At 41.3% G+C, this 22,645-nt stretch overlaps 1 protein-coding gene and 1 long non-coding RNA gene across 2 annotated transcripts; one reads left to right on the top strand and one right to left on the bottom strand.

Annotated features, from left to right (window-relative positions):
• Nucleotides 1-13: 13 nt before the first annotated feature.
• Nucleotides 14-7,045, bottom strand: LOC135119232 (zinc finger protein 121-like). Its single transcript, XM_064043402.1, has 5 exons — nt 6,298-7,045; nt 1,885-1,973; nt 1,420-1,539; nt 781-834; nt 14-94 (listed from the first exon to the last, which is right to left on the bottom strand). Exons 1-5 carry the CDS (start codon nt 6,343-6,345, stop codon nt 79-81), a joined length of 327 nt encoding a protein of 108 aa, XP_063899472.1. The 5' UTR covers nt 6,346-7,045; the 3' UTR covers nt 14-78.
• A 5,203-nt stretch (nt 7,046-12,248) lies between these two features.
• Nucleotides 12,249-18,169, top strand: LOC135119243 (uncharacterized). Its single transcript, XR_010278072.1, has 3 exons — nt 12,249-13,221; nt 17,617-17,705; nt 17,997-18,169. It is a non-coding gene; the product is annotated as an uncharacterized LOC135119243 (long non-coding RNA).
• Nucleotides 18,170-22,645: the final 4,476 nt, after the last annotated feature.

Below are 22,645 nucleotides of genomic sequence, written 5' to 3'. Positions count from 1 at the left end.
TTAATACTTAATAGGTACATAATTATGACTAAGTATAATATCTTGTTAAAATCCTTCATATAGATTCTTTATCATTCATCAACTTTTCATAGATCTGTAAAAAGAAGAAAATAAAAATATTGACTTTGTTTCTGAAAGCGCGATAAACTGTAGGTCTTGGCTGTCATTGAACATCCTTGGCAGTCGCTACGGGTAGTCAGAAGCCAGTAAGTCTGACAACCAGTCCTACCAAGGGGTATTGGGTTGTCCGGGTAACTGGGTTGAGGAGGTCAGATAGGTTGTCGCTTCATGTGGCACACTGGTACACAGCCACATACGGTTAGACTGGAAGCCGACCTCAACATAGTTGGAAATAGGCTCGGCAGATGATGTTAAAGTAAAAAATATGTTTTCGTTAAAAATAGTATACTTTAAGCTACATTTAATATTATATAGCTGAAGGGTTCGTTTGTTTGAAAAAGATGATGTTTTTTTTTAACGACGTCAAAAATCATCAAATGACCTCTCCCGCTGTGGGTTAGCAGCGGTGAGGGAGTGTCAGACTCTTACTGACTAAAAGCCGTCGTGTTCCGTCGTAGGCCTTTTATGTACCAGCGCCGCGGTAACTCGCGCGAACAATGCCGCAGCCAAACGATGATCTTAGGAACTACTTCCAGAGTCAGATAGGCTATTTTTCGAAGAAGACTACTGACTACTGTTTATCTAGGTGCGCGGAGTAGTTCCCACGAGACGCGAGTGAAACCGCTGTTGTAAAGAGTAGGTACTATTTATTATACTTACGTTATTTTTCCTACTCTATGGCTTCTGAAATGATGTCTCAAATTGTCTTTGACTCTGAAATAAAACAAAATGAAATTATAAAAAAAACGGACAAAAATCATTTCAATCATTTTCGTTTTTATAATTTACAACATCATGTGTAAAGCAGAGATCAAGTTAGGAGTATCGAATGTTTTGACCAGTTGACAGCTGTCAGTTTTCAAGGGAGAATTTCCGTTGATTGTAATAACTGACTCTTATATGGTGTTCTAATTCTCGCACATTTTTATTCATTGAAAATTGTATTTATGCTAATCGACATATTATATTAACCAGTATATTAACGTATTTAATTTAATGTGATTAGGTACGACACACTCTACAGATAATAATCCTAACTAATATTATAAATGTGAAAGTAACTCTGTCTGTCTGTCTTTTCTTCGCGCCTAAACTACTGAACCGATTTGTGTGAAATTTGGAACTTGAGAAAGGACATAGGATAGTTTTTATTTCAAAAAAAATATATAAAAATAAAAAATAAAATTTATTCCGGACATATAGCGCCATCTATTGGTCAAACCAAAAATATGCCGGAAGTCACTATTCCATGCGAACGAAGTCGCGGGCAAAAGCTAGTATAATATATATTTGACTTACCGACTGATATAAGGGCAGTGTTTACACTTGAAAAATACTGATTTGCAATGTTTAGTCTTATAATGAGACAAAGCAACTTCAAACGAAGAAAATCGCCGATTACATACGAGACAATCAAATCTGTAAATAAAAAAAACTTAATTTCAGTGAAATCTCATCGTTCGAGCTTTTTTCCCAACTATGTTGGGGTCGGCTTCCAGTCTAACCGGATGTAGCTGTGTACCAGTGTGCCACAAGGAGCGACTGCCTGTCTGACCTCCTCAGCACTGTCACTGCCAGTCTGACACGCAGTCTTACTAAGGGGTATTGGGTTGCCCTGGTAACAGTGTTGAGGAGGTAACAGTGTTGAGGAGGTCAGATAGACAGTCGCTGCACATTAAAACACAGCTCCATTAGCCTGAAAGCGAACTCAAAACATTTGTGAAAAGGCTAGGCAGACAATAATTAATGTAAAATTGTTTTTACCTGGTAAAGTGCCTAGAAACATGTTCTTCATAACCAGATCCCGGATTCAGTGATTGAAGACACACGTCGCATCTCATTGTATCCTGTTTCTGAAACAAAATAAATATAATAGGTATAATACCTATAAATAAATAAAGAACTTATCCAAGGTAATTATTGAACCGGGGCTGCGGGATTGTTCGCGCGAGTTACCGCGGCTCTGGTACATGAAAGGCCTACGACGGAACACGACGGTTTTCATGATGTAATAACTTATAAATTAAAATAATCTTTATATTGATCCCCGTACTCTAGACACCGATGCCATGCACTCGTGCGCTCACATAGTCATGGCGGGCGCACGCGGCGCTCGCCGCGTCATCCGCGTCCGGATAACGATGTGTGTCCAGTGTGACGTAACGATAGATAGATGAAGCACCAACGAGTGCGAATTCAATACTTGTGTCCGTGGCATTGATTATAATTTATTTTTTACTTTAAACTCGGCGATTATTTTATTACATGAACACCATTTATCCATATTCGAGTTCTAAGATATTAAATCTCAATCATGGAGTCGCGAGATCGCTAGGGAATCGGTATTGTTGTGGATCGGCTTTGAATCATGTTGAGTGTAGTCAGGATCATAGTTTCAATTTTAAATGCATATGGATCATCATCATAGATTTGGACTCAATGATTGAACAACTAAATCGAATTACGAGTTATGGACTCGTGCATGGGTACCACAATCGTCGATGGCAATCCATGTAATATTATAAATCTGCTTGATGGGGGCTATTAAGTGTATATTCATTGAGATGAGTTCGGGATCGCAATCATGAATCGCGGGATGCCGGCTCGTTTGTGAGTAGCTCGAAATGTAGTGTAAGGAAGAAACTGTATAGGCAGGATCACAGTTCCAACAAATTGGATCGGAGTCATATTATGCACGTAACACAATCAAGGCTCTTTTGGTAGCATCATGGCTCGCGAATCATTTGGTGTGGATTTCCATGAAGCGTAGACTTGGTTTGGGATCAATGATGACACCAAACTAACTGGATCGGAACAAAGCGATTCCACAATCATGGATTGCAATTCAAGCAATATACATCGCGAATCATTTCGTATGAATCCTCTGGATGCTTAAGGAGTACATCCGAACTTAGTGTCGAGTTCACAAGTGGCGGAAATTCCTCTTTCAATACATGAACTGATTTTCGAGCATATTTTGAGTAAAAACAACTCATATAATGTATTGTTTTTATAAGCTATACTGGAAATATAGTATTGCAGTTATGCCGACTGCGATTTATATAAGGGAGAAATAAAACTATGGATTCCATTCGCAGTTACATATGCACTCTTGTCGAGACTGTGTGTCGGCTACCGCGTAGGATGTTTGTGCGTTATACAGCCGCAGACACAAGCGCGTATTTCATAGAAGACTACCGCTCGCTCTACCCGAACTATGTGAGACGGTCAGACAGGCAACTGAGCGTCTGCTCACTGCCGATACACCTGACAGCGACACTGTACCGAGGACAAATCGACGACCAACTGTATTGGAACTGAGTTACAGATTATTGTCATCATTCGAGCTTGCGATTGTAGCGTTGCTGAATACACCAAGACCTAACCGATTGACTACATGCAGATCATTTACTCTAAAAGTCATGAAAAGTTGACTCTCCTAAAAATGACAAAAAAAAACATATTTAACACTTTGTTGATTAGGATTGTATTCCAAAATCAACTTGTGTTACATATGTTTTTTTTTTGTCGTACTATTAAATCATTATTCCTTTAGTCAGTGCGAGCTCATATGGATCACGGTGTGGGTGGCATTGTATGATCATTTGTCTAGTGGCAGGCTCTGTAACTCAGTTCCAATAGAGTTGATCATCGCTTCGGCTTCGGTATTCGGTACAGACTCTCAGTTGCCTATCTGACCGTCTCACATAGTTCGGGTAGAGCGAGCGGTAGTCTTCTATGAGATACGCGCTCGTGTCTGCGGCTGTATAACGCACAAACATCCTACGCGCTAGCCGACACACAGTCTCGACAAGAGTGCCAACGTAACTGCGAATGGAATCCATAGTTTTATTTCTTCCCTATATAAATCGCAGTCGGCATAACTGCAATACTATATTTCCTTAATCGCTTATAATTACAATACATTATAAGAGTTGTTTTTACTCAAATTTTGCTGGAAATCATTCTGCACAGCAGATGATTCACGAACCATGATTGAGCTGTGAACATAATTTCAGTTTATCGAAACTCCATTCTATTCTTAATCTACACTCCTAACGGTCTATACATGAGTCGTCATCCCGCGATTCATGACTGTCATGGTCTGGATCGCTTGAAGGGAACGCAGATTGGATCGTTATAGGATGCACGCATCACAAGCATAGGCGTCGTATGAATCCCGTGGATGTCTATCGCCGGCACGAGCCGCGCTCGCCGAGTCATCCGCGCCGCGTAGCGAGTTGTGTCTAGTGTGACGTCACGAGTCACGCATGACAAACAATGCACACTCAATGCACATTTGGTTATGGATCTGCTAGGATTGCTTTTGGAGCGTCGATTTAGGATCACTATAAGGTTCACGAATCGCGAATGGTTAACACGAATGGTATAAGGTTCACAAATGGAGTCGCGAGATCGCTAGGGAAAATCGGTATTGTTTATTTATTTATTTGTTATATTGTTGTGGATCGGTGTAAGATCGCGTGTTGAGTGTAGTCAAGATCACAGTTTCAGCATAATATGGGATCGGATGCATATGATGCACGTAACACAGTCAAGGTCGGCTACGAATGATGTGAAAACTCTTTTGTCAGCATCATGGCCCGCGAATCAATTGGCGGGAATCGGTATGAATCCCCTGAATGTCTATCGCCGGCACGCGCCACGGTCGCCGAGTCATCCGCGCCGCGTAGCGAGTTGTGTCATGACAATCAATGCACTCGAATCATTTGGTTGTGGATCTGCTAGGATTGTCTTTGGAGCGTGGATTTAGTTAGGATCGTTATATGATGCACGCATCACAACCATGATTCGCGAATCATCTGGTGTGCAAAATAACTTTGAGTATGATTTAATTAAAAACAACTTAAAATGTATAAAAATATATTGATCCCCTTACTCTAGTCTAGGAAACCGATGCCACGGACTTGTGCGCTTACATACTTTGGTCGGCACACGTCGAGCTCGCCGAGTCATCCGCGCCGCGAAAACGATTTGTCTAGTGTGACGCCACGATGGATAGGTGCCGCATCGACGCGAGCGAATTAAATCCTTGTTTCCGTTGCATTGATTATCCAATCTTTTTCTCTAAACTATGCGTTTATTTATAGGAGTCCTATGAAGCATGTAACACACTCATGGTCGGCTACTAACGATGGGAAACTCTTTTGACAGGATCATGGCTCGCGAATCATTTGGTTGTGGATCTGCTAGGATTGCCAGTGGAGCGTAGATTTAGTTAGGATCGTTATATGATGCACCACCATGATTCGCGAATCATCTGGTGTGCAAGTGTGTGACTCTGAGTATAATTTTATTAAGAACAACTTTGTTACTTTAATAGATACTCGTGCGCTCTCAAAGGTATGGCCGGCGCGTGCCGCGCTCGCCGCGTCATCCGCGCCGCGATAACACGTTGTATCCAGGCTGAAGTCACAATAAATAGATGCCGCATCGACGAGTGCAAATTAAATCCTTGACTCCTTTGCCATGATAATTAAATCTTTTTCTCTATACTTAACGATTGCTTAATTACATGAACACCATCTATCCATATTCGAGTCATATGATATACGAATCACAATCCTGGACCAAGATCGCTAGTTAATCGGTATTGTTGTGGATCGGCCTTGAATCGCGGTGGGTATAGGCAGGATCTTAGCTTCTATTTTAATTGCATATGGAACATCATCATAGATTTGGACTCAATGATTGAACAACTAAATCGAATTACGAGTCCATGAACCACAATCGTTAATTGCAATTCTTGTATCTGCTTGATTGACTATGTATATTCATATTACGATCCGCGTTATGCCTATGGAGGAAATCTCAGATTCAACTTACTGGAGCAAGAAAAGCTATATGATAAACGAATCACAGTCATGGAATCTTGCTTCACTTTGAGATAAATTCGGGATCGCAATCATGAATCGCGGGATGCCGGCTCGTCTATGAATCGGACTGTGGATTAAGGAAAGATTGCAGTTTCAATAAACTGTATCGGAATGATATGTTGGTAATTGTGATGCGTGCATCATAATCATGGCTCGCGAATCTTCGGGTGTGTCTTTATGAACTCTGATTTCGAGCATAATTTGAGTAAATACAATTCTAATAACGTATTGTAATTATAAGCGTTTTAGGAATCAACCAGTAACCAACATTTACACTTACCTCATTTACAAAAGGAGTCAGGGTTATAATACATAAGATGCCAGTCATTTCAAGAATCGCTTGAACACTGGCGTAGTCTGAAGCGTAGTTTCAATGCAGTTGCTCGTCGCTTCGGTATGCTACAGTCGGTGTAAACGCTCAGAATCTTGTCGGATGGGCTTATATAGTTTGGGAAGAGCGAGCAGTAGTCTACATTGTAGAACTCGTTCATGTCTATTGCTGAAGAACGCGAAAACATCTTACAGGCGAATCGACATACACCAGTCTCGGCTAATGTGCCGATGTAACTGCGAATGCGATCATCCATATAAAATTTCGCTTGTGCAAACTGGGATCCCTATAATTTAGAAGTATCCAAGCCTTTGAATGCCTATGGAGTTTATTTAGGATCGCGGACTCAACAACCTGGATTGTTCAGTTATATGAAGCACGCATCAAATTCGTGGATTCGCGGGATTTCGCGGTGCGACTGCAATGATCCGTTTTGTTATGAACGATCGCGATCCGAGAGTCTAGGTGGGTCTGATAAATATACGATGAAGATCGCGCCGGGACTCGGGATAACTCGTCAGGACCTCTGGCAGTATCTCGCACGAACGGTACCGGAAGACTGACTAAGCCACACAACTTGCAGCCGCTTTTATAATAATACCATCATCCCGTTCGCCTGAAGGGTGCATAGGTTCAGGATCATTATAGGCGAAACGTATCGTTGGATCGTCCCCTGGATGTACATCGTGCATCCGTCACATACGTATGACCGGCACGAGCCGCGCTCGCCGAGTCATCCGCGCCGCGTAGCGAGTTGTGTCCAGTGTGACGACACGATTCACGCATGACAATCAATGCACTCGAATCATTTGGTTGTGGATCTGCTAGGATTGCCTTTGGAGCGTCGATTTAGGATCACTATAAGGTTCACGAATCGCGAATGGTTAACACGAATGGTATAAGGTTCACAAATGGAGTCGCGAGATCGCTAGGGAAAATCGGTATTGTTTATTTATTTATTTGTTATATTGTTGTGGAACTGTGTTGAGTGTAGATCACAGTTTCAGCATAATATGGGATCGGATGCATATGATGCACGTAACACAGTCAAGGTCGGCTACGAATGATGTGAAAACTCTTTTGCCAGCATCATGGCTCGCGAATCAAATCAATTGGCGGGAATCGGTATGAATCCCCTGAATGTCTATCGCCGGCACGCGCCACGGTCGCCGAGTCACCCGCGCCACGTAGCGAGTTGTGTCATGACAATCAATGCTCTCGAATCATTTGGTTGTGGATCTGCTAGGATTGCCTTTGGAGCGTGGATTTAGTTAGGATCGTTATATGATGCACGCATCACAACCATGATTCGCGAATCATCTGGTGTGCAAAATAATTTTGAGAATAATCTTATTAAAAACAACTTAAAATGTATAATAATCCTTATATTGATCCCCGTACTCTAGTCTAGGAAACCGATGCCACGGACTTGTGCGCTTACATACTTTGGTCGGCAAGCGTCGAGCTCGCCGAGTCATCCGCACCGCGAAAACGATTTATGTCTAGTGTGACGCCACGATGGATAGGTGCCGCATCGAAGCGAGCGAATTAAATCCTTGTTTCCGTTGCATTGATTAACCAATCTTTTTCTCTAAACTTTGCGTTAATTTATAGGAGTCCTATGATGCACGTAACACACTCATGGTCGGCTACTAACGATGGGAAACTCTTTTGACAGGATCATGGCTCGCGAATCATTTGGTGTGGATCTGCTAGGATTGCCAGTGGAGCGTAGATTTAGTTAGGATCGTTATATGATGAACGCATGACAACCAAGATTCGCGAATCATCTGGTGTGCAAGTGTGTAACTTTGAGTAAAATGTTATAAAAAACAACTTATAAAGGTATAACAATCTTTACATTGATTCCCGTACTCTAAACACCGATGCTATGCACTCGTGCGCTCACATGGTCATGGTCGGCGCGTGCCGCGCTCGCCGCGTCATCCGCGTCCCGATAAAGAGGTGTGCCTTAGCGTGACGTAACGTTAGATGCGCGCCGCATCGACGAGTGCGAATTAAATCCTTGTGTCCGTTGCATTGAATTTTCAATATTTTTCTCTACACATTGAGATATTTTTATAACACGAACACCATTTATCCATATTAGCTAAATCACTCGCATTACAAACATGAAGCGCGTGTCGCGCATCATTTGGTGTGGATCCGATTGGTGACTTTGCGGTTAGACTGTGAACCGCATTTATATAAATTACATCGGAATTTTATTTTTAATAATACAAATAAATTGATGATGGCACGTGTACAAACATGTTATGTGGATCTGCATGGAGCGTAGAATTAACTTCAATGATTCAACAAGCTAAATCGTATTATGAGACCATTTAACACAGTCATATAGATTGCGATCCATGGAGTGTCTGCTGGATTGGCTATGGAATGTTGGTTCAGGAGTGAGTGTAGTTTCAAAAAAGCGGGGAAAGTATTACGATCCTCGCAGCACAATCATGGAACGCGAATCATCTGGTGTGGATCCGCGTGATGCCTATGGAGTAGGATTGAGAATCGTAGTTTCAACAAACTGTATCGTTAAGGAGCTATATGCATTTCGATTTGAGGTGAATTCGTGATCACACTCTGCTTACATGACAATCATGAATTCACCGGGATGCCGGCTTGTCTATGGATCGCTCGAAATGTAGATTAAGGAAAGAATACAGTACTTTATGTTTCTGATTGAAATGCATCCTAATCATTATGATGCACGCATCACAATCATGGCTCGCGAATCATCGGGTGTGCCTTCATGAACTGTTTTCGAGCATAATTTGAGAATAAACAACTCTTATAACGTATTGCAATTATAAACGTGTGTTGAAATATAGTATTGCAGTTATGCCGACTGCGATTTATATAAGAGAGAAATAAACCTATGGATTCCATTCGCAGTTACGTTGGCACTCTTGTCGAGACTGTGTGTCGGCTAGCGCGTAGGATGTTTGTGCGTTATACAGCCGCAGACACGAGCGCGTATTTCATAGAAGACTACCGCTCGCTCTACCCGAACTATGTGAGACGGTCAGACAGGCAACTGAGAGTCTGTACCGAATACCGAAGCCGAAGCGACGTCCAATTCTATTGGAACTGAGTTACAGAGCCTGACACTAGACAAATGATCATACAATGCCACCCACACCGTGATCCATATGCGCTCGCACTGACTAAAGGAATAATGATTTAATAGTACGACAAAAAAAAACATATGTAACACAAGTTGATTTTGGAATACAATCCAAATCAACAAAGTATTACATATGTTTTTTTTTCTTTTTTAAAAGCGATTTAACTTTTCATCACTTATTGAGCAAATGACCTGCATGTAGTCAATATATCAATCGGTTAGGTCTTGGTGTATTCAGCAACGCTACAATCGCAAGCTCGAATGATGACAATAATCTGTAACTCAGCTCCAATACAGTTGGTCGTCGATTTGTCTTCGGTATAGTGTCGCTGTCAGGTGTATCGGCAGTGAGCAGACGCTCAGTTGCCTGTCTGACTGTCTCACATAGTTCGGGTAGAGCGAGCGGTAGTCTTCTATGAGATACGCGCTCGTGTCTGCGGCTGTATAACGCACAAACATCCTACGCGCTAGCCGACACACAGTCTCGACAAGAGTGCCAACGTAACTGCGAATGGAATCCATAGTTTTATTTCCCCTTATATAAAACGCAGTCGGCATAACTGCAATACTATATTTACAGTATCGCTTGTAAAAACAATACATTATAAGAATTGTTTATTCTCAAATTATGCTCGAAATCAGTTCATGAAGGCACACCCGATGATTCGCGAGCCATGATTGTGATGCGTGCATCATAATGATTATGATGCATCTCAATCAGAAACATATAAGTACAGTTTATTGAACAATCTTTTCTTTAATCTACATTTCGAGCGACTCATAGACGAGCCGGCACCCCGGTGGATTCATGATTGTCATGTAAGCTAACTGTGATCACGTATTCACTTCAAATGAAATCGTGATGCATCATATAGCTCCAATACAGTTTGTTGAATCTGAGATTCTCAATCCTACTCCAAGAGGCATAACCCGGATTCACACACACCAGTTGATTGGCGTTCCATGATTGTGCTGCGATGATCGGAATACTTTCCACGTTTTTTTGAAACTACACTCACTCCTGAACCAACATTCCATAGCCAATCCAGCAGACACTCCATGGATCGCAATCCATATGATTGTGTTATATGGTCTCATAATACGATTTAGGTTGTTGAATTATTGAAGTTAATTCTACGCTCCATGCAGATCCACATAACATGTTTGTACACGTGCCAACATCAATTTATTTGTATTATTAAAAATAAAATTCCGATGCAATTTATATTTATGCGGTTCACAGTCTAACCGCAAAGTCACCAATCAGATCCACACCCGATGATGCGCGACACGCGCTTCATGTTTGTAATGCGAGTGCTTTTTATTAGCTAATATGGATAAATGGTGTTCGTGTTTTAAAAATGTCTCAATGTGTAGAGAAAAAGATTGAAAATTCAATGCAACGGACACAAGGATTTTATTCGCACTCGTCGATGCGGCACGTATCTCTCGTGATGACACTGGACACACCTCGTTATCGCGACGCGGATGACACGGCGAGCGCCGCGTGCGCCCGCCATGACTATGTGAGCGCACGAGTGCATTGCATCGGTGTCTAGAGTACGGGGATCAATATGAAGATTGTTATACATTTTAAGTTGTTTTTAATAAAATCATACTCAAGATCGTTTTGCACACCAAATGATTGGCAAATCACGGTTGTGATGCGTGCATCATATAACGATCTTAACTAAATCTACATTCCAAAGGCAATCCTAACAGATCCACACATAATGATTCGAATGCATTGATTGTCATGCGTGTATGGTAACGTCACACTAGACACAACTCGTTACGCGGCGCGGGTGACTCGGCGAGCGCGGCTCGTGCCGGCGATAGACATCCACGGGATTCATACGATAATTCGCCTATGCTTGTGATGGGTGCATCCTACTATATCGCCTGAGTCTGCGTTCTCCATAGGCATAACGCGGATCGTAATATGAATATACATAAGAATTGCAATCCACGTTTGCGGTACATGGCCTCGTAATTCGATTTAGTTGTTCAATCATTGAGTCCAAATCTATGATGATGTTCCATATGCAATTAATATTGAAACTAAGATCCTGCCTATACTCACCGCGATTCAAGGCCGATCCACAACAATATCTACCGGTTCCCTAGCGATCTCGCGACTTCATGACTGTGATATCATATAGTATGACTCGAATATGGATACATGGTATTCATGTAATAAAATAATCGTTAGGTATAGAGAAAAGATTTAATTATCATGGCAAAGGAGTCAAGGATTTAATTTGCACGCGTCGATGCGGCATCTATTTATTGTGACTTCAGGCCTGGATACAACTTGTTATCGCGTCGCGGATGACGCGGCGAGCGCGGCACGCGCCGGCCATACGTATGAGAGCGCACGAGTATCTATTTAAGTAACAAAGTTGTGCTTAATAACATTATACTCAGAGTCACACACTTGCACACCAGATGATTTGGTTGTGATGCGTGCATCATATAACGATCCTAACTAAATCGACGCTCCAAAGGCAATCCTAGTAGATCGTAGAATCCTAGTGACGTCACACTAGACACAACTCGCTACGCGGCGCGGATGACTCGGCGACCGTGGCGCGTGCCGGCGATAGACATTCAGGGGATTCATACCGATTCCCGCCAATTGATTTGATTCGCGAGCCATGCTGCTGACAAAAGAGTTTTCACATCAGCGACCTTGAGTGTGTTACGTGCATCATATGACATCGATCCAATTTGTCGAAACTGTGATCTTGACTACACTCAACACGCGATTTTACACCGATCCACAATAATATAACAAATAAATAAATAAACAATACCGATTCCCTAGCGATCTCGCGACTCCATGATTATGATTCGTGGATTTTATAATGATCTTAGATCTACGCTCTAAAGGCAATCCTAGCAGATCCACAACCAATTCGATTGCTTTGATTGTCATGCGTGAATCGTGACGTCTGACTAGACACAACTCGCTACGCGGCGCGGATGACTCGCCGAGCGCGGCTCGTGCCGGATAGCCCCACCTCCGTGCCCGTCGGAGTGGGGAGCGTGAGGTTTTTTCGGAATTACGGAATTTCTGGATTTGGTCCCCGCGCTCAAGGCCTGCGATAGAAGCTATGCAATAGCTTAAAAGCGGCTGCAAGTTGTGTAGCTTAGTCAGTCTTCCGGTCCCGTTCGTGCGAGATACTGCCAGAGGTCCTGACGAGTTATCCCGAGTCCCGGCGCGATCTTCATCGTATATTTATCAGACCGACGCAGACTTTCGGATCGCAACCGTTCATAACAAAACGGATTATTGCAGTCTCACCGCGAAATTCCGCGAATTTGATGAGCGCTTCATATAACTGGTCAATCCAGGTTGTTGAGTCCGCGATCCTAAATCTATAAACTCCATAGGCATTCAAAGGCTTGGATCCTTCAAAATTATAGGGATCCCAATTTGCACAAACGAAATTTTATATGGATCATCGCATTCGCTGTTACATTGGCATATTAGCCGAGACTGGTGTATGTCGATTCGCCCGTAAGATGTTTTCGTGTTCTTCAGCAATAGACATGAACGAGTTCTACAATGTAGACTACTGCTCGCTCTTCCCAAACTATGGAAGCCCATCCGCCAGGATTCTGAGCGTTTACATTGACTGTAGTATACCGAAGCGACATACATTGAAACTACGCTTCAGACTACGCCAGCGTTCAAGCTGATTCTTGCTCTTATTTATGTATATGAGGTAAGTGTAAATGTATGTTTCCTAAAGGGCATGAATTTCAAACACTTCGCTTATATGTAATTACAATACGTTATAAGAATTGTATTTACTCACATTATGCTCGAAATCAGTTTTCCCCAGCGATCTCGCGATTCCTTTTGTGATGTAATATCATATATGACTCGAGAATGGGAAAATGGTGTTCTTGTATTCAACAATCTCAAAACTTAGCGAAATTGATTGATTGAATAATCAGTGCAACGGACATAAGGATTTCATTTGCACTCGTCGATGCGGCATCTCTATCGTGAGTCGTGACGTCACACTGGACACCTCGTGTTCGCGACGCGGATGACTCGGAGAGCGCGGCGCGCGCCGGCCCTGAGTATGTGAGCGCACGAGTGCATGGCATCATTCGTCTAGAATACGGGATCATTATAAAGATTATTTTAATTTATGTTGTTACATTATACTCAAATAATAATACCTAATTAATAATATAATAATAATATAATATTTTGTGTTTTTGTGTCACCATTTCATTAAAGTTGTCTCAAAAGGGCTTCAGCGTGTTGGCTTCGGTCGGCCCCACGTTCGCCTCCCAAAAATCCGGGACTCTGTAGTCCCGAGGTCTGGAAGAGACATAAGGTAAACGCGGGTGAAGTCGTCATGCCCCAATAGTCGTCAATTAATCTTAAAACTTTTATTATTATTTTCTACTGAACTTAAAATGGGCCGGTTTATATATCAACATATTCTTGATAATATATTGCACAATTAAAACAACAATACGGGGTTTTAACAGTCACGGCTTCTAAAATATGTTATTTGAAACGTGTGTGCCCTAACAAAATCGTTTTTTCGTGAAGTTCAGCTGTCAAAAGTGAAACTCAGCACGTGGTTTTGTGTTTTGATTTACATAATTTCAGTGGGATCTGTGGTATGTTTCTTTGTTTAATTAGATAGTTAAGTTTATTTGCTAGCGATGTAATATGCAATTTGGAATACTTTTAACATAGAAAATATATTTTTTGAATGTGACATCTATTGGTACTTCAAAACTCCCATCTGACCCAAAACCCGTCAATTTTACAATTATTATGACGACTACTGGGACATGCTCAAAAGTTGCACCTAAACTCGTCATAATGAGGATATTTTGTGTTTTACAGTACAAAATGCGAATAAATAGCTAATATCGGGACTTTTACAAAATTGATAACTGTTTAGAACAAACATATTTTAGGTTTAGACTACATTTGTTCATAAAACTGCGTTTCTTTTAAGCTTTTTCTTAGGGGTAAATTTTACTCTGCTGGTTCTAGATGCACGTACACAGTCAAGTTATTCGATTCAATTCATATGTTTCTTAATGGTTAAATCCCCTGTTTTCTATAAGTATGCACTTTGTACGAGTGTTTTTTCAGATATATATTGGCTGCTGAGGGCCTGAGCCATTCGATTAAGATCTACCGCTTTGGGTACAAGTAGGTACTAGCCTTTGTTTCTACTACGCTTGGATTACAATTTGTGGCAAACAAAAATTGACTGTTCTTACACTATGCTTTTTGTTCGAAAAAACTGCATTTCGTCACGCGTATTGTACCGCGTCTTCCTAACGTGCCTTAATAGCGCCTGTATAAAAATTATGTCATTCAACTAGTTTTGACGCAAAAAATATTAAAATCAGTTTTAAGACTAAGATATGTCAGCTTCCATCGCTGTCACTTCTTTGCTTGTCGTATTCGATATTGATGGGTAAAGAGTAATCTTAAGTAAGATTTTTTTATTTAAAATTGTCTATATTTAGTGATTGCATGATCGTAATTTTAATAGCAGATCATGACTGAAAGAAAATATAAGCAAGAGGGCCTTTTAAAAGTCATAAAAGCTGTAAATCAAGGGCCCACACACAACATCAGATGCAGCAAAAAAAATTAAAACGCCCTTTTGAGACAACTTTAATGAAATGGTGACACAAAACCGACGATTATCCCTGGACAATCTCCGCTTCTGTGCTAAGTATGGAGGAAAACTACTTGGGCTATTGCGTTGGGATGTTAGTGGATTATGATATAGGAAACTATAGGAACTATGGCACCTGGAAAAAAAGTCGTGGTGGCCTGGTGGGCCAAGAATCAACCTCTCAAGTATAAATGCGCGGTTTCGATTCCAGGTCAGGCAAGTACCAATGCAACTTTTCTAAGTTTGTATGTACTTTCTAAGTATATCTTAGACGCCATTGACTGTGTTTCGGATGGCACGTTAAACTGTAGGTCCCGGCTGTCATTGAACATCCTTGGCAGTCGTTACGGGTAGTCAGAAGCCAGTAAGTCTGACACCAGTCTAACCAAGGGGTATCGGGTTGCCCGGGTAACTGGGTTGAGGAGGTCAGATAGGCAGTCGCTTCTTGTAAAGCACTGGTACTCAGCTGAATCCGGTTAGACTGGAAGCCGACCCCAACATGATTGGGAAAAAGGCTCGGAGGATGTTACGGGTAGTCAAAAGCCAGTAAGTCTCACACCAGTCTAACCAAGGGGTATTGGGTTGCCTGCGTAACGGGGTTGAGGAGATCAGATAGGCAGTCGCTTCTTGTAAAGTACTGGTACTCAGCTGAATCCGGTTAGAATGGAAGCCGACTCCAACATAGTTGGGGAAAAAAGGCTCGGAGGAGCGTAGATCTTAAACGTAGATCACGCGCTCCCTGTGGGTCCAGCATCACCGGCTCACTCGCCACTTACCACGAGGCACCTACCCTAAAAGCAGGGCTGCTAACCCTGCTCTAGCGACTCCACTCTAGTCGGCCAATGAAGGCAAGCCAAGAGGCGGGAGACCTTCACTCCGGTAGGCCGGAAATGAGGGACAGTATACTCTCCCCGGAGCACTCGGATATATAGCCCCGCGGGGTCGCTACTCCCCGTCATCCGCTTCAGATATGGGGCTTATTAGATATTATTATTAATAAAAACTGTCTATAGAGATTTTTGCAAATGGTACTTAGTATGCGCTAAGCAGTTCAGAAGTTTTGATGAATGACAACCTTACCTACATATCTATGAATGTTAGTAATTATTTCGCGGAAAGCTATATAAATGAATGTGGCTTTTATTTTTTGTGAATACTAATTATTTTATTTTACAATTTAAATATTTTAAAAGCAATTATTTTACTCGTGCTACATATGCACATGACTGCATCTATCGTTATTATGATTAAGAAATATAACATACTTGCTTCTGCCAGCGGTTTCACCCGCATCCCGTGGGAACTACTTCCCGTACCGGGATAAAAAGTAGCCTATAGCCTTCCTCGATAAATGGGCTATCTAACACTGAAAGAAATTTTCAAATCGAACTAGTAGTTCCTGAGATTAGCGCGTTCAAACAAACAAACTCTTCAGCTTTATAATATTAGTGTAGATATTTTATAAACTGGTTTTGTGATTCCAAGCGTTTGACAGATAGGAATTTAAATTAAAATGCAACCATGTATCTGTTCTATTAAATACCAGGGCCCCGATTCTCCTAAGTTAATAATGTCAAAATCGAATAGAAATCGAATCGCAATATGATCGTAATAGCAGTTTTAACCATATCGGCCATTCTGCTACTAATAAAAGACCAATCGTATTCGATTGACATTTTATTGGTGTGCGATTGGTCTGCTATTTTGATGATTTTGGTCTATACGGTAGTTTGCTGTACAATCATTTTGCAATCGTAAATCATTTGCAGACAAAATGATTCATTATGGAATGACAGAAAAGGATAAAAACGATTATTTCAAAGAAAAAATAGCGGAATGCCACATACTATTCAATCGTAATCGAGTCGGGATTGGATCTCAGTCGAATCGAGTCGAACGTCAATCGAATGGCGCTTAAGTAAAATTAGGAGAATCGGGCCCCTGGTCTTCTAACAGATTATGACCTGCTATTCTAAATAGGAATTTGGTTTTTTATCTATCTACCTACCTAATTTTCAAAAGCACAAGTATGCTTAACAAATTCAAGCACAAAAAAATGTACATAACTTGAACCTTATGTTCAAGAGCAGAGAGTTTACATTAGCATTAAAAGTTGACGAGTACTGGGAATATTTGACGAGTATCCGTACAAATCAGACGACTATTGGTACAAATCGCCCTTTTTTTACTTTTGCCTTAGTAAGTATATAAACCCATCAAAATTATTAAAAAAACATTAGTTACTTAGAATAATGAATAAATAATCTATCACGTCATGCAAAAATTTTCATTTTCTATTGAATATTTAACACACAGTAGCGCTTCAAAGTCAGTGATTTCCGAAATCCGACGACTATTGGTACGTTTACCTTACAGTATATAATATAATAATTACCTTGGATACGTTCTTTGTTTATTTGTAGGTATTTTATTATACTTATATTGTTTCAGAAACAGGATACAATGAGATGCGAAGTGTGTCTGCAGTCACTGAATCCGGGATCTGGTTATGAAGAACATGTTTCTAGGCACTTTACCAGGTAAAAACAATTTTACATTAATTATTGTCTGCCTAGCCTTTTCACAAATGTTTTGAGTTCGCTTTCAGGCTAATGGAGCTGTGTTTTAATGTGCAGCGACTGCCTATCTGACCTCCTCAACACTGTTACCAGGGCAACCCAATAGCACTTAGTAAGACTGGGTGTCAGACTTACTGGCTTCTGACTACCCGTAACGACTGCCAAGGATGTTCAATGACAGCCGGGACCTACAGTTTATCGTGCTTTCTGAAATACTTACATGTCAATATTTTTATTTTCTTTTTGTTACAGATCTGTGAAAAGTTGATGAATAATTAAGAATCTACATAGAGGATTTTAACCAAGACATTATGATTATAATTATGTGCCCAATAAGTATTAAAAATAAATGTTCTATAAAACTTATTTCTGTGTGTTTTATTTATTTAAAATTACAAAAACATTGAAAATCTTTATAATTCAAGCTCCATCATCAGATCAGTTCGACAGTACCATATTATTGTATTGTCTATATATATTAATCATTATGATACAAGCATCACAAATCATGGCTCGCGAATATTTGGTATGCATTTATTAAGTGCTTTTGAGCATAAATTGAGTTAAAACAACTGTTATAATGTATTGTTTTTATAAGCGATACTGGAAATATAGTATTGCAGTTATGCCGACTGCGTTTTATATAAGGGAGAAATATAACTATGGATTCCATTCGCAGTTACATATGCACTCTTGTCGAGACTGTATGTCGGCTAGCGCGTAGGATGTTTGTGCGTTATACAGCCGCAGACACGAGCGCGTATTTCATAGAAGATTGCCTCTCGCTCTACCCGAACTATGTGAGACGGTCAGACAGGCAACTGAGAGTCTGTACCGAATACCGAAGCCGAAGCGACGTCCAATTCTATTGGAACTGAGTTACAGAGCCTGCCACTAGACAAATGATCATACAATGCAACTCACACCGTGATCCATATGCGCTCGCACTGACTAAAGGAATAATGATTTAATAGTACGACAAAAAAAAAACATATGTAACACAGGTTGATTTTGGAATAAAATCCAAATCAACAAAGTGTTACATATGTTTTTTTTTGGCTTTTTTAAAGACGATTCAACTTTTCATCACTTATTGAGTAAATGACCTGCTTGTAGTCAATATGTCAATCGGTTAGGTCTTGGTGTATTCAGCAACGCTACAATCGCAAGCTCGAATGATGACAATAATCTGTAACTCAGTTCCAATACAGTTGGTCGTCGATTTGCCTTCGGTATAGTGTCGCTGTCAGGTGTATCGGCAGTGAGCAGACTCTCAGTTGCCTGTCTGACTGTCTCACATAGTTCGGGTAGAGCGAGCGGTAGTCTTCTATGAAATACGCGCTCGTGTCTGCGGCTGTATAACGCACAAACATCCTACGCGCTAGCCGACACACAGTCTCGACAAGAGTGCATATGTAACTGCGAATGGAGTCCATAGTTTTATTTCTCCCTTATATAAATCGCAGTCGGCATAACTGTAATACTATATTTCCTTAATCGCTTATAATTACAATACATTATAAGAGTTGTTTATTTACAAATTATGCTCGAAATCAGTTCATGAAGGCACACCCGAGGATTCGCGAGCCATGATTGAGCTGCGTACATAATTTCAGTTTATCGAAACTCCATTCTTTCCTTAATCTACACTCCAAGCGGTCCATACATGAGTCGTCATCCCGCGATTCATGATTGTCATGGTCTGGATCGCTTGAAGGGAACGCAGATTGGATCGTTATAGGTTGCACGCATCACAAGCATAGGCGAATCATCGTATGAATCCCGTGGATGTCTTTCGACGGCACGCGCCGCGCTCGCTGAGTCACCCGCGCCGCATAGTGAGTTGCGTCTAGTGTGACGTCACGATTCACAATCAATGCACTCGAATCATTTGGTTGTGGATCTGCTAGGATTGCCTTTGGAGCGTCGATTTAGGATCACTATAAGGTTCACGAATAGCGAATGGTTAACACGAATGGTATAAGGTTCACGAATGGAGTCGCGAGATCGCTAGGGAATCGGTATTGTTTATTTATTTATTTGTTATATTGTTGTGGAACGGTGTAAGATCGCGCGTTGAGTGTAGTCAAGATCACAGTTTCAACATATGGGATCGGAGTCATATGTGACTCAAGGTCGGCGACTGACGATGGCAAACTCTATTGACAGGATCATGGCTCGCAAATTATTTCGAGAGCGTAGATGATTTGGTTTGGGATCAATGATGACATTAAACTGGATCGGTACAAAACGAATCCATGTGCCACAATCGTGGAATCAAGCATTATATAACGCGAATCATCTCGTATGTATCTCCTGGACGCCTATAGAGTAAGATTATGGACCGCATCAACAAACTGGATCGGATTATATGTTACAATGTACGTGCATAAATGATGTTGAGTATATTTTGAATAAAAACAACTTAAAATGTATAACAGTCTTTACATTGATTCCCGTACTCTAAACACCGATGCCATGCACTCGTGCGCTCTCATACTCATGGCCGGCGCGCTCCGCGCTCGCCGTGCCATCCGCGTCGCGATAACGAGGTGTGTCCAATGTGACGTCACAATAGATAACGTTGGGCATCGACGAGAGCGAATTAAATCCTTGCTTCCGTTGAATTATTTTCTAAACCTTGCGATTGTTTTATTACACGAACACCATTTATCCATATTAGCTAATAAAAAGCACTCGCATTAAAAACATGAAGCGCGTGTCGCGCATCATTTGGTGTGGATCCGATTTATGACTTTGCGGTTAGACTGTGAACCGCATATATATAAATTGCATCGGAATTTTATTTTTAATAATACAAATAAATTGTTGATGGCACGTGTACAAACATGTTATGTGTATCTGCATGGAGCGTAATGATTCAACAAACTAAACCGTATTATGAGACCATATAACACAATCATATAGATTGCGTCCATGGGGAGTGTCTGCCGGATTAATGTTAGTTCAGGAGTGTAGTTTCAAAAAAACGGGGAACGTATAACGATCCTCGCAGCACAATCGTGGAACGCCAATCAACTGGTGTGTGTGAATCCGGGTTATGCCTATGGAGTAGGATTGCGAATCGCAGATTCAACAAACTGTATCGTTCAGGAGCTATATGATGCATTTCGATTTGAGGTGTGTTATCACACTTAGCTTACATGACAATTATAAATCCACCGGGATGCCGGCTCGTCTATGAGTCGCTCGAAATGTAGATTAAGGAAAGATTGTTCAATAAACTGTTATGTACTGTAACTGGACTTACATGTTTCTGATTGAGATGCATCATCATCATTATGATGCACGCATCACAATCATTGTGGGGGTGTGCCTTCATAATTTGAGAATAAACAACTCTTATAATGTATTGCTTTTATAAGCAATACTGGAAATATAGTATTGCAGTTATGCCGACTGCGATTTATATAAGGGAGAAATAAAACTATGGATTCCATTCGCAGTTACACATGCACTCTTGTCGAGACTGTATGTCGGCTAGCGCGTAGGATGTTTGTGCGTTATACAGCCGCAGACACGAGCGCGTATTTCATAGAAGACTACCGCTCGCTCTACCCGAACTATGTGAGACGGTCAGACAGGCACCTGAGAGTCTGCTCACTGCCGATACACCTGACAGCGACACTATACCGAAGACAAAGCGACCGATCCCTTATATAAAACGCAGTCGGTATAACTTCAATACTATATTTCCAGTATCGCTTATAAAAACAATACATTATAAGAGTTGTTTATTCTCAAATTATGCTTGAAATCAGTTCATGAAGGCACACCCGATGATTCGCGAGCCATGATTGTGATGCGTGCATCATTTCAGTTTATCGAAACTCCATTCTTTCCTTAATCTACACTCCAAGCGGTCCATACAAGGGTCGTCATCCCGCGATTCATGATTGTCATGGTCTGGATCGCTTGAAGGGAACGCAGCTTGGATCGTTATAGGATGCGCGCATCACAAGCATAGGCGAATCATCGTATGAATCCCGTGGATGTCTATCGCCAGCACGAGCCGCGCTCGCCGAGTCATCCGCGCCGCGTAGCGAGTTGTGTCCAGTGTGACGTCACGATTCACGCATGATAGTCAATGCACTCGAATCATTTGGTTGTGGATCTGCTAAGATATTACCTTTGGAGCGTAGATTTAGGATCTTTATAAGGTTGACAAATCACAATCGTTTATAAGTCGCGAGATCGCTAGGGAATCGGTATTGTTTATTTATTTATTTGTTAGGTATATTGTTGTGGATCGGCGGAGGACCGCTTGTCGAGTGAAGATCACAGTTTCAGCATAATATGGGATCGGATGCATATGATGTGAAAACTCTTTTGTCAGCATCATGGCCCGCGAATCAATTGGCGGGAATCGGTATGAATCCCCTGAATGTCTATCGTCGGCACGCGCCGCGCTCGCCGAGTCATCCGCGTCGCGTAGCGAGTTGTGTCTAGTGTGACGTCACGATGCACGCGTGACAATCAATGCACTCGAATCATTTGGTTGTGGATCTGCTGGGATCGTCTTTGGAGCGTAGATTTAGTTAGGATCGTTATATGATGCACTTATCACAACCATGATTCGCCAATCATCTGGTGTGCAACAACAATATTAAAAGCTATATGATACACGAATCACAATCATGGAATCTTGCTTCACTTTGAGATGAATTCGGGATCGCAATCATGAATCGCGGGATGCCGGCTCGTCTATGAATCGGACTGTGGATTAAGGAAAGATTGCAGTTTCAATAAACTGTATCGGAATTATATGTTGATTGTGATGCGTGCATAATCATGGCTCGCGAATCTTCGGGTGTGACTTTATGAACTGATTTCGAGCATAATTTGAGTAAATACAATTCTAATAACGTATTGTAATTATA

This window comes from Helicoverpa armigera, chromosome 31 (assembly GCF_030705265.1).
Source record: "Helicoverpa armigera isolate CAAS_96S chromosome 31, ASM3070526v1, whole genome shotgun sequence".
Taxonomy (NCBI): Eukaryota; Metazoa; Arthropoda; class Insecta; order Lepidoptera; family Noctuidae; genus Helicoverpa; species Helicoverpa armigera.
This window is presented reverse-complemented; position numbering and strand designations above follow the sequence as displayed.